The sequence below is a fragment of the Buteo buteo genome, chromosome 20 (assembly GCF_964188355.1).
Source record: "Buteo buteo chromosome 20, bButBut1.hap1.1, whole genome shotgun sequence".
Taxonomy (NCBI): domain Eukaryota; kingdom Metazoa; phylum Chordata; class Aves; order Accipitriformes; family Accipitridae; genus Buteo; species Buteo buteo.
In genome coordinates this window covers 2,756,746-2,774,847 of record NC_134190.1, presented here as the reverse complement: position 1 = coordinate 2,774,847, position 18,102 = coordinate 2,756,746, and the positions used below count along the sequence as shown (strand labels likewise).

General features: G+C 41.2%; 1 protein-coding gene across 3 annotated transcripts in view; it reads right to left on the bottom strand.

Moving 5' to 3' along the window:
• The window catches only part of COL15A1 (collagen type XV alpha 1 chain), a 155,366-nt gene extending 137,745 nt beyond the window's left edge, over nucleotides 1-17,621 (bottom strand). For 2 of the 3 annotated variants that reach the window (XM_075052254.1, XM_075052256.1), the window contains exons 1-2: nucleotides 17,410-17,620; nucleotides 17,194-17,276 (exon numbers count right to left, since the gene is read on the bottom strand). In XM_075052254.1, coding sequence (XP_074908355.1) covers nucleotides 17,194-17,276; nucleotides 17,410-17,420 — 94 coding nt within the window. In that variant the 5' untranslated portion in view covers nucleotides 17,421-17,620. Of the gene's footprint in view, nucleotides 1-17,193; nucleotides 17,277-17,409 lie in introns of all 3 variants that reach the window. The other variant, XM_075052255.1, reaches the window with a different exon arrangement.
• Nucleotides 17,622-18,102: the final 481 nt, after the last annotated feature.

The following is an 18,102-nucleotide window of genomic DNA, read 5'->3' as shown; positions in this document are numbered from 1 at the left end:
TGTCAGCCCTTGGCACAAAATAAAGACGCCGTGAACACAGGCAAAACTGATCTCTGAAATACTTCAGGTTTTGCAGTTACAAGGCTGCTGGGTGTTGTCAGGCACAGTATGGAAAACTTCAACCCCTTTTTTTTTGTCTGCCAAGGAAAGAGATTCTCAAGAAGCACATGCCATTATGCCTCTCAAACTTCTTCTCTTGGCCATATTAAAATAACAGACACAAGGCAGCAAAGCTAAAATGAAATTATTGCTAATAAAATGGCAACATGGTTTTCTCCGGACAAAACATCACACATCTAAGTGGAAGCTATGCTGCCCCAAAATCATTATGAGCCCCACACAGCTCTCACTAAATTTCCATATTGGTAGTCATTCGATTAGTTATCGCATCAATTATTATTTTGATGTCAATGGTTAAAATGGCATTGAAAATCTAGAGAATATCTGGTTCTCAGTTTGGGGAAATGGGCATATTTTTCCTCAGTGTGTAAGTGTAAAATAGCACAGTAAAATATGATGGTCCCAGGACCCAGAAAGAATTCATCACCAGCAACGGAGTAAATTCTGGCGTATCTGCAATACAAGCTGAAAAAAAGAGGCACATTTGCATAGTGACACCTCCAAGCTTTTCAGTCTCCAAACCGTACAATGCCCACCCGACCCTGGGGCTCTGCTCTGTACCACAAAGCGTTGCAAACCTTCCTCTGTACCCGAGGTGGGACAAAATTCAAATGGCACAACCACACCACGGGTATCCCAGGAGGACCAGCCATCAGGGCGCAGATTCCTGCCGTCCTGCCGTTTTGTGTCGGACAAGAATTGCTGCTGGCACACCAGCGGTTGCACCATTGCTTCTGTGCAACGAACTCACCTACTATGCACATATAGGTGAATAATAAGGCTACATCCTGAAGTGAAAGCCTGGATCAAAAGATCATGCAATGTAGTTACTGTGAGAAAAGGTTAACCACACCATCAGTGATGTAACCTCTTCAGCTGTAGTAAACGCCAGGAGGAGCTACTCGCTATTCTGCACCCAGGAGATAACCAAGACAGTGCTCTCCACTGTACGCTAAAATCCGAAGACACCTCCTTTACAAAGGGATTCATTCCCAGAGCAGGGACAGGGGTATTGTTGTTCTACGACACTTGCAGGTCTCACGCATTTAACACCCTCTGCCAAAACAGTGCTAAGACCCCACAGCAGGGTCTCCCCTCACTCCTTCTTTTGGCAGTTGCCTTCAAACCGAGGATCTTGCCGTTGGTCCCTGCCTGTGCTATGCTGCAGCTCCGGTGCAGCAATGTCCATGTCCAGCCATGTATCCTCCCCATCCGGACCCGGACCTCCACCCACAGACTTGAATTCCTGGCTTGACATTGGACCTGCCTCCTCACTGTGGACTGGTGCAACGCTTTGGACTCTTGGCTGAACTCGGTGACCATCAACAAACATACTCTGCTCATTGTGCTTTGCTGCTGTGGAACTGTGCCCGTGTTGGCGAGGTCAGTCGTTAACATCGTTGACTTCCAGCTCCCCGACCTCTACGGGGCAGCCTGCCTTTGGTGCCTCCTGACAGTCTATACCTGCTATCAAGAAAATACGAATTACGGTAACGTCTTCCTGAGTATATATTTAGAGCACAGACATATTCAGCAAATGGCTTCTAAGTAAAGAATAACTATGAATGAAAGAAAAATTGTTTCATGTAATTAGGTGTCAAAATTTTCTTTTGGTTAGAGAAACATGAAATGTGTTGTCAGATTAATATAATGACACAAAGAAATTTGTAAGGCAAGTGCTTCTTAGTCTTCAAAGACAGAATTCTGCCAAGTAATTCTTTGTAAGGTCATGTAGCTGTAAAAACTTACACAATGAGGAACACACATAAGAATTTATTAGTGATTTATATCACAACTAAGACAGGCACAAGCCTTTTCCCAGCAGTGACTGATTTCCAGTTTGGACAATGCACAGGTGTTTGTTTCTGAATTAAAATTGCAAGAAAGCAGTATAGACAATGAGTGTACACCTGTGCTAGGTTTGATTGTGTTTTATGAATTTGTGGTAACTAAGGGAAGAAATATGTGTTTGTTTTCTTAATCCTCCCACATACTGTTCTTTGTTTAGTCAAGCCCTGATCCTACAATCACTTAAGTATGTGACTAACTTTTAGCAGCTGACTAAGCCCCAATTTCAGCAAGGACATTTTTGCCTGCTTTAAGTTTAAGGTGCACATAAATATTGCAGGATAGGAACCTTTCATAATGTTCAGTGATTATCCTAAATTAGAGTGCTGTCTATTTTCTGTGACATATGCATATGTGTATAGCAGGAATAACACAGAATCAGAACAATAAATCACAGCTTAGCTCACAAAGTCACCAAAACTGGTATTTTAGGAGTCTGGCCCATGTAGGACAGAGTCCTCTGGGTCTGAACTATTTTTTGTACATTTAAGGTAAGCATATCTGGCAGAATAAGATAGTCTTTTAAAATAATTAACTCCAGGTAACAAATTATGTCTTGGAGTTAAACAGAGGGGAAATTCTCCTCCATACTCTTCTGTACTGCAAAACCAAAAATGTATGTAAACAGACATCAAGAAAAAGCAATTGATCTTATGTACTATAGTGATCCTGTTAGTGATATCATTAATGATTTCAGTAGACAGTTTTTCATTTTCTGCCTTTAGACATTTTTCCATCCTCAGGACCCGATTTTTTTTTTTTTTTTTGAGAAATACTTCTCGAAATCAGAGACTTCACTTTTTATAGTGAGAGTTTAACTTGTGCAGTAGTAGAAGGGCAATAATCCAGGAGCTAATGTCATCATAGTCACTGTAGTAACAGATTTGCTTGTATTAATGCGGAGATACATTCAGCCTCTGTCCCAAACAGCTGAAGTTGTTATTTCATGGAATTTTCATGGAACGTTTAGGAATTCAGCTACAGCACCTACGTAATTCAAAGCCTATTTAAGTCACTGGAAAGCCTTTCACAGACTTCTGTGGGTCCTGGCGCGTATGTCAAATGCTTGTGGGATATGCTGTGGATCCTCACAGCCCCAAGAGCCCTATGTGGGTTTCACTTTCAAATTAAGTTGTAATTTGAGGCTTATCCTTTTGAACAGAGACTGCTCCCGTTCCCCAGTGTTAGGGTACTGGCCTCCCCACTTCTCTACTAGAATGAAAACAGGAGGATATTTTACATGTGTCAGGATTATTCAGCATCATGCTGCTGAGCAGAAAATATGGTGCATGATGAAACAATACTTAAGATTAATGGACAACAAGTGAGGAGGTTACTAAGTCCTTCTGGGGCAGATTGATGGACTGGACGTGAGCTGATTAGTCAGATACTATACTAAGGACATGCCCAAAGGCCTCCCTTTCTGTAAGTCAGTCGTTTAATACTACTGTAGTTGCTGTGATGGGGTCTTTCTGAAGCAGCGTACAACAGCTGCAGAGAAGGATGGAGCACAGGGTTTGTGGTCGGTATAGTATGCCTGACCATGAGCCCCTGAAAGGACAGAGAACAAGAATGCACTTAACATTTCAAAAATCCTTCACCTCCGCCCCCTAAGAAGGGAGGACAAGAGCCTTGTTTACTTAGCTTCATGATCAGCAGGGCCACGAGGAAAGAGGAAAAGTCATAGGGTTAGCGTAACATATTCCTGTGCTCTGCTCCAAGTTTTTTTCTGCCAAAAGCATTTTACAGAACTTCAAAACAAAACAAAATGAGAAAGGGAAGTGGAAAGGGAAAGGGAAAAGGGAGAGGGAAGAACAGAGAAGGGGAAGGAGGAAAGGAAAAAGGGACGAGGGAAAAGATAAAAAGGAAAAGGGAAGAGGGAAGAGGGAAAAGGAAAAGGGTACATTCTTTGACCCAGCTTTAGACAAATATGTATCCCATAGAGCTGCTAAGTAAGTATTTATTTAACGCACACACTGTAAATACTCAGGGGTGTCTGCGTTAACTCCTAGTTGGAGCAGCAGCCTTTTCCCACTGGTTATGTCTTTTTTCGGAAATAAAAAGCATCTTTGATCAACATAGAAAAAATTAGTTTTCTGAAGGGTAATATTTCAAGAGAAATTATGAAAACCTCCTTGTTGAACAATTCAAAGCTGGCATGGGCAAAGCAGTTACAGAGTTGCCACTGTTCTGTTCTATCATTTGAAATTCTGTAAGAGAAGTGTAAAAAGGAGGTACAATACTTCAGGTCACTAGTGATTTGTTTATTTTTCCACTGAGAATGCATCCTTTAAATTTTAAGCGTGTTCAGATTTATATTGAACACCATGCCCGCTCACCTCCCCATTCATCATATCTCTAGGCCGGGAAATTGCCATGCGGTACTTATTTGTCAGAGTCGCATCTCAGGATAGATATGTGTTTCAATGTAAGTGCATCGGAAAAAAAACACAGCAAGAAATATACATGTAGAATCAAGGTCTTGATTATAATATAAGGCCACCTTAGTAGTATTTTGAGTTCAGTCAAGTATTGTTTGTTAAAAACAAATGTAGTTATACACTAATATATCATATATTATAGAACTCTAATAAAAAATTCAAAACTCTTTCAGATTGGTGTTTTTACATTAATACCATTTCACTACAATAACTGACAGGTTATTTTGATCAAGAGCCAGATTTTTTCAGCTGAGAAAACTTGCATGTGTCGTATACCTTTCCTGTTATTACATCTGAAAAAAACCCCTAAAGACAGAAAAAAAAAAAAAATCAGACCATGTGTGTTAAACCACATTCACAGCTACCCTGAAAAGGATGAAATGTTTGCTTGTTTTTTACAGTGAATGGCAGGAAAGGGTTAGATTCACACATACGTACTCACAAGCACCGCAAAATGGCAGTACTACTGTGGAGCATTCATTGTAGATGAGTGGTTCCTCCTACCGAGTCAAGAGCTATGTTGGTTTGGCAAAGTGTTGAAACAGATAGAGCTGGAACAGCTTGTGAAAAGCTGAAGACTAAGAAAAGCTAACACTTTGGCCCTCTGAGAAGAAAAAAGAATCATATTCACAGAAGTGATGCAGGGTATTAAGTTAGTATGTAGTTAACCAAAGTGGAATGGCAGCAATAAAGATCCATACTGTGGAGAGAGACTGTTCCCTCACACCTCATTCTGTGATGCAGCCAATGGACTGGCAAGGAGGATTATTGAGCCTGATCAATGAATACTTTGATATTAGGAATTCCAAATATGAGAGAATTCCTAGAAAAGCCTTAGGTTTTGCATGATCTTACACTCATTTTCTTCACCACTACATACTCTGCTTTGTAGACCACCATATACACATTGCTGCCTAGTAATTAAACAAGCCACTAGTACATTTGTTTCGGTTGTCCACAAAAAGCCCTTTGCCTCTTGAAGATATACCTTCTAATGAAACATAACAGCACTGAGCCAGAAGTATTCTATGGGACAGAAAGAAACACAGGGACAAACAGCAACAACTCTAAATAACGTATTTCAAGAAACAATGTACACTGCAGTGTATGCTTAAGTATGACAGCTGTTAGTTATCAAATTAAGACATCAAATGTATTATGATGCAGTATATGCATATAATGGTGGGGGAAAAAGAACTTGATACCTACTATCATCTGTTCAGTTTCTTTGGTAGCATCAAGGAAGAGAGAATAATAGATCTAGAAAAGCTATGTAGTTCCTCTCCCACCCCAAACAGATCTGCTCTTTCTAGGTGCCTGTTTTTCCCATGAGCATGGCTCATGGCTCAGCAAGTCTTAAAATTTTTGCAGGGATCACTTTTAATTATGGGACTGCATTCTACCTGAGATGTTCAGGTAAGTTTGCTGTCAGGTAGTCATTTGCATTAACAGGCACTTCCAGTTTGGTTTGTTTAGCTTTAGTGAGGTAGTTCTGGCTTCTTACAAGGCAATTTTGAGCTTCTCTTGGTCTTCCACCATTGCTCCCCAGGACAAAACTGGTGACTCTTACTTTGTATCCCATAAAAATCATGGAGCATTTTCTAGTTAAACAGCTTACCTAAGTAGAACACTATATAATGACAGTCTGAGAAAAGAATATTTCCTAAACAGAAACTGAATGCACATAACAGATGTGCTCTGAAGTTTCAAAGACACTTTGTTGAAAAAACAAGTGCAAAATACTTGGAGCAAATTGTCCTCCACCATCTTCTTTCCTTGGGGGAAGTGGTAAGCGCTTCTTTTTCAGGTATTTATTACTCGTATACATACACATTTGGAAACATATCAAAGATACTATTGTCAGATTGACAGCCTTTAGGTCTTCTGTAGTATTCTTGCCACAAAACTGATGATGGACTTCTCTGAGCTAACAGCGCTATTTGCCTTCTGTCTGCCCATATTGCACATATTCCACTGTCACTTGCAAAATAATGTAATCCAAATGGCTTACTCTAAGCTTCATCTTTCTCAGGCAAACAAAGCACTTTTAGGACCTTTGATTCTGAGATCTACACATAAAGTTATTGGGAGCTGTGCCTTATGCACTAGGAGAGTGCTGTCCGCACATACATTTCAGTCTGGACTCAGAAACGTCCGTGGTCTGTCAGTTTTGATTGCATTTGTTGAGTTCTAAATCTGGCTATCTTAGTTGTCAGAGTATTTTGTCTTAGATAACACTCACAATTTTGTCTCACATGGAAGACTCAGTTCTCTGTCACTTCAGAAGTTTGACTGTTTGGTCACTGAAAGAAAGAAAGAAAACAAAGCTCTAAAAATAAAGTGTATCTTCTTATGCATATAGTGACTCATTGCAGCTTGTAGAAGCCTATGTTTGCAAGAGGATAATGCAGCTGAACTTCAGGTTTTTACACTACCATGTGCTGTAACATTAAGCTCCAGGTCCCTACACTGATATGAATAGGTATGTACACAGAAGTCCAGAAGTCTAGCTCGGTCCTTTGTTCTGAATAGCACAGAAGAGCCAGTCTTGGTAACTCTTATTTAGATACATAACTCAGTAATTAACCAGATTATTAACCCATTAAAACCAGAATGCCACTCAGCCATCCTAACCCTTCTGCAAGCATTGATACAATCTTCTTCTATCCAGGTTAAGAAGTGTAACTCTGAACAGGCAGGCAGCTGCATGGGTAAATAACTGGTTGGATGGCTGGGCTCGGAGGGTAGTGATTAATGGGTCATTCTCTACCTTGAGGTAACAAGCGGACCACAGGAGTCTGCTCTGGGATCTGTCCCGTTTAACGTCTTTACCAGTGGCTTGAGAAGGCAATGCAGTGGACTCATGAAATTTGGAGGTGACACTGGGGGGTGGAGGGTGAGAGAAGGAGCAATTGATGTGCTATGGGGCAGGGCTGCCTTCTAGAGGGAACTAGAAAGGCCGAAGGAATGGGACAACAGGAATCTTGTAAAATTCAACAAGGATGAATGTAAAATCCCGCACCGGTCAAGGAAGAACTCTGCAAGAATACAGGCTGAGGAACAGGTCTGGGGAAAAGGACACGGGGGTCCTGGTAGGCAGCACACTCAACATGAGCCAGCAAAGCAGCAAAGCCCACCAACAGCATCGTTGGCTGTAATGACAGGAGCACAGCTAGCAGCGGGAGGGGAAAGATGATTCCCCTTTCCTTGACACTCATTGGACCCCATGTAGAACACTGCATCTGGTTTTGGGACCCCAGTAAAAGAAAGACATTGATCAACTGGAGCAGATTCAGCAGACTGCTGCTCTAAGGCAGACATTCCAAACCTTTATTTACTTCAGTTGCCCTTTGCTGGACTTGTCCGGTATGTCCGTGTCTCTCCTAAACTGGGAAGCCCAGAGCTGGACACAGTACTCCAGGTGTGGCCTCACCACTGGGAGGAAGGGAAGGATCACTTCCCTCCTCCTGCTGCCTATGCTTTTCCAAACACAGCCTGCGGTCCTCTTGGCCTTCTTTGCCACAGGGTACATTGCCGGTTCATGATAAGCTTGTCCACAAAAACCTCCAAGTCCTTTTCAGCAAGGCTACTTTCCAGCCAGTCCTACCCCAGCTTGTACTAGGTTAATCCTCACCAGGTGCAGGACTTGGTATTTTCCTTTGCTGAACTTCAGGACGTTTCCGTCGATACATTTTTCCAGTCTGTCAAGGTCTCTCTGAATGGCAGCACAACCATCCCATGTATCAACTACTTCTCCCAGTTTTTGTGTCATCTGCAAACTTGCTGAGGGTGCAGTCTATCCATTATCCATGTTGTTAATGAAGATGTTAATAAGTGTTGGTCTCAGTACACACCACAGGGTACACTGGCATCCAGCTGGATTTCATACTGCTGATTATACCCCTTCAAGTACATATAGTTCAGACAGTTGTCAATCCACCTCACTGTCCACTGTCCACTTATCTAGTCCATACTTCATGAGTTTATCAATGTGGATGTTACAGGAGACAGCGTTGAAAGCCTTGTACAAGTCAAGACCACAAATATCAACTGTCTTTCCCTCACCCACTGAGCTTGTCATTCCATTGCAAAAAGGTACTGATGTTCTTGGGCACGATTTTCCCCTTCACAAATATGTGCTGACTACTCCTAATCTCCTTGTCCTTACTGGCTCTGGGAATGGATTCCACGATTATGTGCTCCCACACCTTCCCAGGGACTGAGGTGAGCTGATCAACCTGCAGTTCCCCAGATCCTGCTCCTTGCCCTTCTTGGTATTAGGAATGATATTGGCTTCCTTCCCATCCTCAGGAACTCTCCTGATCACCAGGATCTTCCAAAGATAATCAAGAGTCCTATCTCAATGACATCAGCCAGCTTGATGAGCCCTCATAGACACGTCCCATCAGGTCCCATGGACTTGCGTATGTCCATCTGGTTTCAGTGTTCCCTCACTCAGTCCTCCTCAGCGGAAGGTAAATATTCACTGCCCCAGACTTTCCCAGTGGGTGCAGGGGCTCAGTTTCCTGAAGGGAAATCCTACCAGTAAAAAGCGAGGCAAAAAAGGCATTGAGTGCTTTGGGTGTTTCCATGCCCCTGTCACCAGGTTCCTTGCCCCATTCAGCAGCAGGTCCACATTTTCTCTAGTCTTCTTTTTGCTGCTGGTATACCCATAGAAGCCCTTCTTGTTGCTCTTCACTTTGCTTGCTAGATTTAATTCCACATGGGCTTTGGCTTTCCTGACCTCACTACTGTAGTCTCAGACAGTGTCTCTATATTTCTGCCATGCCACCTGAGCCTGTTTCCACCTCTTGTATGCTTCCTTCTACTGTTTGAGTTTAGTCATAAGAAAAATCACCAGAGATGAATCACAACTTGGATGCCACACTGGTTGATGTTCTGAAACTGTTTTGCAGTAAACCCCAGTTATGGGCGATTCAGAATATCCACACAACACAGCTAGTGCTTATAGGAAACTCTGAAGCATGTCTTGGAGCAATATTCTTTTCTCTCAAGAGTCACCACCTTACTCTTTAGCAGGCAGCACAAAATTAAAATTATTTCTAGGTGGCTTCTGTTCTTGAGTTAGGTAATGTGTGTCAGCTGTAAGAAGGGAAGTGGATATAAAATGCAATGACCATGCAATATAATGCAATATAATGTCACTGACCACCAAAAAAAGTAGAGAAAGTCAAAAGTTATATTCAGATTTCCAAAGAAGCACAGTCAGACCTCCTGACTATGCATGAAACTGTGATTTCACAGTTCAGAGAAAGATATGCCACAAATAGGACTGGAAGTTAATGCTAACTGAGCAGTTATAAGTTGCAATGGTAGGAACTGATCACAGCAAAAAGTGAATTCAGTGGCAGCAGTGGAGGTAGACCTGGAGTCATAAGACCCTGGAGATACCCCAGCATAGAACAAGCTGGTCAAAGCCCATTCTTGTTAGTATTCTATTTTCTGTACTGAAGATGAAGCAAAAGACCATAAATGATCGTGCAGTTCAAATTAAAATCTTATCACTGAATCACCATTACCAGCTTCAGGCCTTCATCGATTGAATGTTTGGAATGAAACATGCTTGAATGCCTCCAGAAAACCCTGGTTCCTTGCAGAACCCCTCAGAAAAAACTTGGTTCAGACCCTGGTTCTTCTATGATTGGGCTGTGAGACAGATACTCATTTAAAATACTGCAATTCTTTGGCAGGGCACATTCAGCCCTGTCTGTTGCTTTTTCCAAGGCTTTCTCACCAGAAGGTATACTGAATAATACATCTGTTGTTTCACACTCCTCATATGCAAATACATTAAAATTAGGGTTTGCCCATTTTACTCATTCTTTGAGAGAATTCCACCTGCACTCTAGTATCTGCAATGTCTGTGACTTTCCATGTTTGGAAACAGGAGCTACTAGAGACAGGAAGATTATGTGGATAGAATTCACCACAGTCCAAATTGCTGGCTAATTTTGTTGGGTTTTAAAACCTGCTGTAATTGTGTGGCTTGGCCAAATGGGAAAAGATTGTTTGGTGACCTAGAAATAGTGGTGGTAAATAGACATCCTCTCATAAATGGGTAACATTAATGACATCTGAAATAATCAGATTTCACCAAACTGCACAATTTGCTGCCTTTTTAGCCAAGGCACACTGTGTAAATTGGCAAAGCTACTGCATGAATTTGGTCAAATTTGAGATACCACTATGAGAAAAACCAAACCAATCCACAGCTCACACACCAAATGGGAAGAAATCACAGCCAAAGGGACAGGCAGCCTCCAAAACAAGTATTTGATTTGGAAATCAACATGTTAGAATAAGAAAAAAGTTCTCCGGAACCATTTGAAAATCCCAAACAGAAATAGTGCAATCAAATCTTCCCTTTCACTGCTCGTTTATTGAAATAGCAGCTTGCAGCTGAAATCTGTATTTGTGTCTGTGTTCACCTGCTTGAACCAAACAAGCCAAGGCTATTCTTATGCACATGGTGTAAATCACTGTATTCTGTTAACTACTCCTAGCCACTTCAAGCAGTATTTCATGTTCTCTCCAGTCATCCATTCACTTCTGTAGCAAGGAGCGGGTAGTTCAGTACCTAACCAAGATCATGAAGACCAGGCATTGTCCTTAACATGTAAGAAGTAAATCACAGATGAAACATTTTAATTAAATTGATGCTTGTTAGCGGGTACTACCAGAAGTACCTGGAGTACCTGGGACTAGCAGTTTTTACACAGCAGCTGCTGCATAGGACCCAAAGTGAGTAACAGAGCTATAGTACAAGGCTGTGGGAAATCTGTGAGTGGGCATGGCAGTGCCCAAACAGATGTATATGCATTTAAACACTCAGGAGACCACTAAGACTTCTTTCAAGAAATTCCTTGTGTTGCGTTGTCTACAGCTGAGCCAGAACAACACAGCATGGAAGTATTTTGGTATGGCCTTTCTCAGCAGAGCAGGTCCTTCAAACACCATTTAGTGGCAAATGCAAGCACAATTGAGATTTTAAGTTCTATTCGGATCATGGAAACAACTGCTTACTGTGGGCTTCCAGTGTGACCAGGACGCCTTCAGAGAGAAAATGAAGACAGCCATTATAATGCTATAGCCACCCCAGCTGGTTTTCCCTTCTGAGGCCTCAAAAAAGGCCTTAAAAAAGGCCCCAAAAAATCTTCTGTTGCCTGGTAAAGTAGCTTTGCAACCATGTGTTTATTGTCCAAGTGAATTAGCATGTAGAGGGTACTACACAGAAAACTAATCCATTTAGAAAAGTGACAAAATGGAACAAATTTACTAAATCAGGTTTGTTCTACTGGTATTTTCAATCTCTTCAGCCACTCATACAAATGACCCTGACTGAACCCAACTGATTTTCTGTAATAAATTAACTATGTTTTGCATGGAAAGGCATTTTATCAACTATGAAATCAGACTTAGCTCCACATTAAAAACATGCACAACAGCTGGTAACAGCCTGAAGACACCTCTGAAAGATACACAGTGGCTTCTACAGTTTAGGCTCAAGCACAGTTTGATGATGTCCAAATGCTCAGTCTGACACAAGAGGATATAGTGCCATCTAAGTTATCTTTACAAAATACTGCACTCCATACAGATGAGCACTACTGCAATTGTGTCCTGTCTTAGGAAAGAATTGACTGAGCCGTCCCTATCACCACGTAAGTCAGAGTGATTGGACACATTTCACACTCAAAGCACATACAGTAATTACTCGATAGAAACAAGTTTTTAAGTGTATGTACAAATTTATTTACACTCATTACGTTGGCTCATTGTGAAGAAAAGTGTGCGAATCACACCAGTTGACCAACAGCCAATGAACGTCAATAATTCAGGATTCCTCCATTAAACTCAGCAGGTCATGAGTGCAAAGTTTATGTCAACAGCCTAATGACAGCCATTCTGTGTACAGAGAGCCAAGGAAAGACACAAATATTTACTTTATGTAAACTATTACTGAGCATGTTACTTAGGGCAAGAAAGCGCTGTTCAGCTTGGCTAATAATAAAACCCAGATGTCAATAAGAAATTTGTAAAGCTTCTTTTAGAGCACATAAATATAATACAAACTGCAGAACCACATACATTTAAACAATTTTTTTCTATTTTTTTTTTTAAAGGCGTGCGCTGATTTGAATGCCAGGAACTGAAAAACGCTGATAAATGCCTAGGTAGCCTAGAAGAATAAATATGACTTTTGTGAGAGGCTAGAGCAAGTCATAGGGACAACTCTCTCTCATTCAGACTTTAGCAGGGTTAGCATTCAGATTTGATAGCTTTAGTTCTGTCCACAACCTGAGTACCAGCATGTTCAGGACTATGTTCTGAGCACCTTCTATTCATTAACTTAATTTGTGGCTGAAGATGCAGAGCAACATGGAAAAAACAGCCAGGGTAATCAATGTAAATCAAGATACATTATCAGGTGTAATTAAAGGCCAAGTACATGCACCGCAAGGCAATACCAGATAGAATAAGACAGACTACACTTTTATGTACAGATAGATACATGCTTAATTGTCATTTGAACAAGGGAGAAATGATGAAGTAATTTATTAAGACACCAACATATCTTTAACCCTCCCACGCATACCCAAGTAGAATAGGGTACTATATTTGGGCAATTTTCATGAACACAGGAGAAAAACTGCAAAAACGCTCCATAGTTCACATGACACTGTGTTTGTGTGAAGAAGAAGAAGGCATATTATTCCTTACCTTTTTGTACATGTGCAATGTTAGCTGCAGAAAAAGGGACTAAAACCTTCCAAGAGAGTTAGTAAAAATTCAGAATTCTAACTCACAGGAACTGCTGAGGTTTCAGAACTTCTGTTCAGTTTCACTCTAAAGCAAGATCCAAGTATTTCTTAAGAGTTTTGGTGAAACAATGACCAAATCCCATCAATTTGCAGAACATGCAAGAGAATTTTAAAATTCTGAATGAAATATTTCAATTTTTTTTTGCATTCTGTCACAACACATAGCTTGATCTACAAATTACATAACAGATATCTAACTTCATTTTAACATGCTAAACAGATGTCTTTTTGATCAAGAAGAGGTTTCAGCTGGTACTGTGAATTAGTAACTCATGATTTTAAATATAAGGTTTTAAATACTCTGTTTTATTGTCTGTCCCATTTTACAATGAAAGCAGCAGTCAGATAGTCTAGAATTTGGAAATTAAAACAACACTTCTACTGAAACAAAAGTCCTAGCTTCACACAAGTTCACTGAAGCTAAAGTAAAACCCAGAAGTTCTCAAACAATTTCCACGACTGCCATGTGAATTCCCCCCCCTGCACTTTCCCACCATCCTTTCAGTTTGTTTCCTCCTTCTCTGTAGGAACTGTCCATAATTATATAATTTCCTCAAGAAGAACAAGACTTGGTCAAAACACTTTTTCTGATAGGAAACTGATGAAAATTTTCTAACTTATCTTTCTAACATCTCTCACAAAGACGTGGCAGAGCTCAAGCCCTCTGCCAGAGGGCTGCCAAGGCTTTCTTTTTTATCTGCACCCTCCAAACCCCCTCCACAATTTGGTGCTCCCCTGGGAAAAACAAGAAGACAAGGCTACAGCTGCCTAATCACATACCAGTAACCAAATTCACTAGACCTCACTGAAGCGGTTGTCTGATGGTGAAGGCAAAGATGACAAACTTTCCTCCTCTAAATTCTCTGAAGGTCACTGCTTTGTCTGCAGGTCTGTAAAAAATAAGTTACTCCGTCCCCATCCCTCAGTGAATAATATAATCCATGAGCCATTTTCTTGACATTATTTAACCAACACAAGAACATCTCAAGGTGTTTTTTTCCTTTTGCATAGAGCCTGCACAAGGCTACAGCAGAAGGCACCTGCGCTGTTCCTCTAAAACCATGTTTACTCATTCCCAGTTCCTCTTATATAAAAAGGAATTTAGAGATATAAATATGTGCTATGGGGAGACAGAGGAGAGGTCAGCCATCAGAAAAGCAGAGCAGCAATATTCAATGGGCTGGAGAATCCTGGAAAGCAGTAATCTTAAAGGAGACAGTGACAAAATAGACGCTGGACAAAGCATCAGTTTAGCAGCAAAAGGCCTGAATACCAGAGGGGCAATTCATCTCCCTGAGTCTCCAAACATTTTCGTCTTAAATACACAATTTATTTCTGTGCACTCTATTACTAAAAGGAACTGTGGGAAAGGAAAAAGAGGTTATTTCTGCAATAGTTAGACTAAAAGATTTGAAGTGTATACCTCTTCAGTAGTTACAGGGAGAATTTATATCGTTCATGTATTTGCAGCACCATCAAGAAAGGAAGATTATTCCTATTTCTAGCGCTCAACACCTGATTTCAGAAGGTGAAAACATTTAAAACAAGCATCAGGAAAACATTGCTTATAACATAGTCCGATGTGGAATAGAAAGCATGAGATCCCTATTACATCAGGCACTTAAAAAATCAGGTGTTTAAAAAAAAATTAGTAAGCTTTTGGGAACAGACAAATGCGTAGGAAAGAGTATTAGGCTAGGACAATCATGAAGGAGCACATTCCTGGAACTGTCTCCAGGTCTCTAGTGGTCTAAGGAGACTTGCATAACCCCACTTCATTCTTGGTAAGGTTAAGAGTCCTTCCAGCAGTAATAAGATTCTGCACAGGAAAAAAACTGTCCTGTATCAGTAGGGGTTATCTTTCCTACTTCTGATGTCTGATATGACTTTCAAAGGGTAGGATATTAAAAGAACCAAAGCTTCAGGTAATAGAAACTGGCATAGATCCACTGAAAAAGAAATTGTGTGTCAAAAAAATATTTGTTCTTTTTAACACTGTGCTTGTAGTTTTAATGAGCTTCTGCTTATTAACTTCTGTGTGCCAAAATTTGGTTCTCTCCTGTCCAGATGTCACTCATTGCATTGCACTGTCCTGGTTTCAGCTGGGAAAGAGTTAATTTTCTTCCTAGTAGCTGGAACAGTGTTGTGTTTTGGATTTAGGATGAGAATAATGTTGATAACACACTGATGTTTTAGTTGTTGCTGAGCGGTACTTAGAGCCAAGGGCTTTTCAGCTTCTCACCCCACCCCACCAGCAAGAAGGCTGGAGGGGCACAAGGAGCTGGGAGGGGACACAGCCAGGGCAGCTGACCCAAACTGGCCAAAGGGGTATTCCAGACCATATGACATCACGCTGAACATTAAAAATGGGGGGAGATGGCCGGGGGGTGGTGGCCACTGCTTGGGGACTGTTTGGCCATTGGTCAGCGGGTGGTGAGCAATTGCATTGTGCGTCACTTGTTTTGTATATTCTTTTATAATTATTATTAATATTTTCCCTTCATTTTCTGTCCCACTGAACTGTCTTCATCTCAACCCACAAGTTTTACCTTTTTTCCAATTCTCTGCCCCATCCCACTGGGCGGGAGCGTGCAAGCGGCTGCGTGGTGATTAGCTGCCTGCCAGGTTAAACGACCACATGCACTGTCATTCATCAGCTCAAGAAAAACATTTTCACCTGATGCAACAGATTTATCTCCACTGTATACGTAATATACTGTATTTCTGCCACTCTTCAGACATACATTAATATTTTCCTCATTCTAATAGCTGGTTCCGGTTTGTTTCCTTAATTAATGATCTGTAATATGGCATTACATATTTCTCATCTCAACCCATGAGTTCTACTTTTTTTTCCCGATTCTCTTCCCCATCCCATTGGGTGGGGGGGAAGTGAGTGAGTAGCTGCGTGGTGCTTAGTTGCTGGCCGGGGTTAAACCATGACAGCACTTACAGCATTTGTTAGTGATAACTCATTTGTGGCTTTTTCTCCTACTGAAATAACTACCTAGAGCTTTGGGTCTTAGGCGCACCATCTATTCTATGGCAGTGTCAGTTAAAAAGGAAATAAACATTCTGAGTAACATTAAAGTCTTCATGTGCAATATCTACTTCCCTTCAATAATTTCTAATGCTCCTATCACATAGTTATCTAGCAGTCATTTACATAACAAATTCAGACTATTTTTCATAAGATAGTAAAAAAACACTTTCTGACATAAGTATCATTGCTCATAATGGAGAAGTAATACACGAAGCATTTTCACTTTCCTCAAAATTACATGTAAACTTTAAAATCAATGTTCTCTCTCTTAAGTTAAATTTGAGGTTATGTCTTCCAGAGCTGCTGAGGGATTTGGCTCTGTTACAAGAACATACGATCTGCAATTACAGAAAGACTTTTCACTGAAAGTCCATAAAGGCTCGGCTGGTACAACTAAACATTTAACTCAAGAGATCTGAAAATCACAATTTTCTCAGACACTTACCAGGAGAAATCTCTGCACACTGGAGCAAGCATCACATCTGTGTCTTTGCACTCACACCGTGCCTGGCACATTCCTGATATCTCCAGAGTGACACATACATCTATCCTAATTGCTTTCTGCTACCTTTCTCTGATGTGATACACCCAAAAACATTCAGTATTCTTCTTTTCTTTGAAGTACTTTCTCTCGATTATTACACTCTGAAGAATATTGAGAGAGCAGGCATGAGAGGCTGCCTTACAGCTGGGGAACCAACATACTTATTTTCCCTGTTCCAGAATGAATGGCAATTTAAGTTCTTAACTTGCAGCAGCTTCCCTATATGACATGAAGAACAGTAAGCAGCAGAGAAAATGAAGATCTGAAATGTAGAGTCTCTTTCCATATTAGGAAAGCGTATCTTAAAATTAACCCTTACTCTCAACTTATAGATGTGATTTGGAGAAGTCTTACCTTCTATGATCTGAGCTGCTGAACCAGCATGGATTGACAAGCCAAAGAGCAGTAGCAGCAAGTCCCAGGTCCACCAGGCATGCCTGGAGCAGGTGTGCCAAAAAAAAAAAAAAAGGGGTGGGGGGGTGGAAAAGAATGAGACCAAAGAGTGTAATACAGAAGCACAAGGGGGGGGGGGGGGGAGAAAAAGTAAAATTTAGAAGTGAGAGTTCTTACCATGAGAGCATTTTTTGAAAGTCAGTTGAAAGACCTCGAGTGAGGAAAACGTTCAGTGCACATGAGTTTTATGCTTATGAAAATAAGAAGTTAATAAAAACTGGAGCCTGCTGTTTCTCCTCCAACGTTCAGACACAAGTGGAACAAAGGCAGCTCTCAGGCTCTGTGTGACTCACTGCAACGCACTGCTCCAGCTCTGAAATCTGACTCCGGGTAGACGTTCCTGTCAGACCGCTGCCGAAGAAAACTTCCTACTTCAGTTTTTGATGGACACCCCTTACTGCTGTACAGCATCCCAAAGTTGTCATTCTTCAGTCCTGTCTTTAACTGCTGTGTCCCCTGATAGACAGTAGTTGAGCTTCTCCAGCTCCCCCTTTCCCCCCCGCTCACTCATAACCTCCGCTTACTTACCCAATAAAACCAGACCTCCAACATCCTCCATCCAGCATTACATAGCCAATGATATGCATTCTTATATGGAATAGGACATTTCTCTGGTCATTTAACCAAACTTGAGCAGAAGCAAGGTTTAAGATCCGGGCAGGACAGAGCAGTCGCGGTTATATTGCAACACAGACCTGGGCACCGTCGCCGTACTGTCGTAGGGATTTTCTGTCACCTACAGAGACATTTCGGACCACGTCCTTTCCTCTGACAAATTCTCCAATAATCCCATTTACAAAGATTTACGCC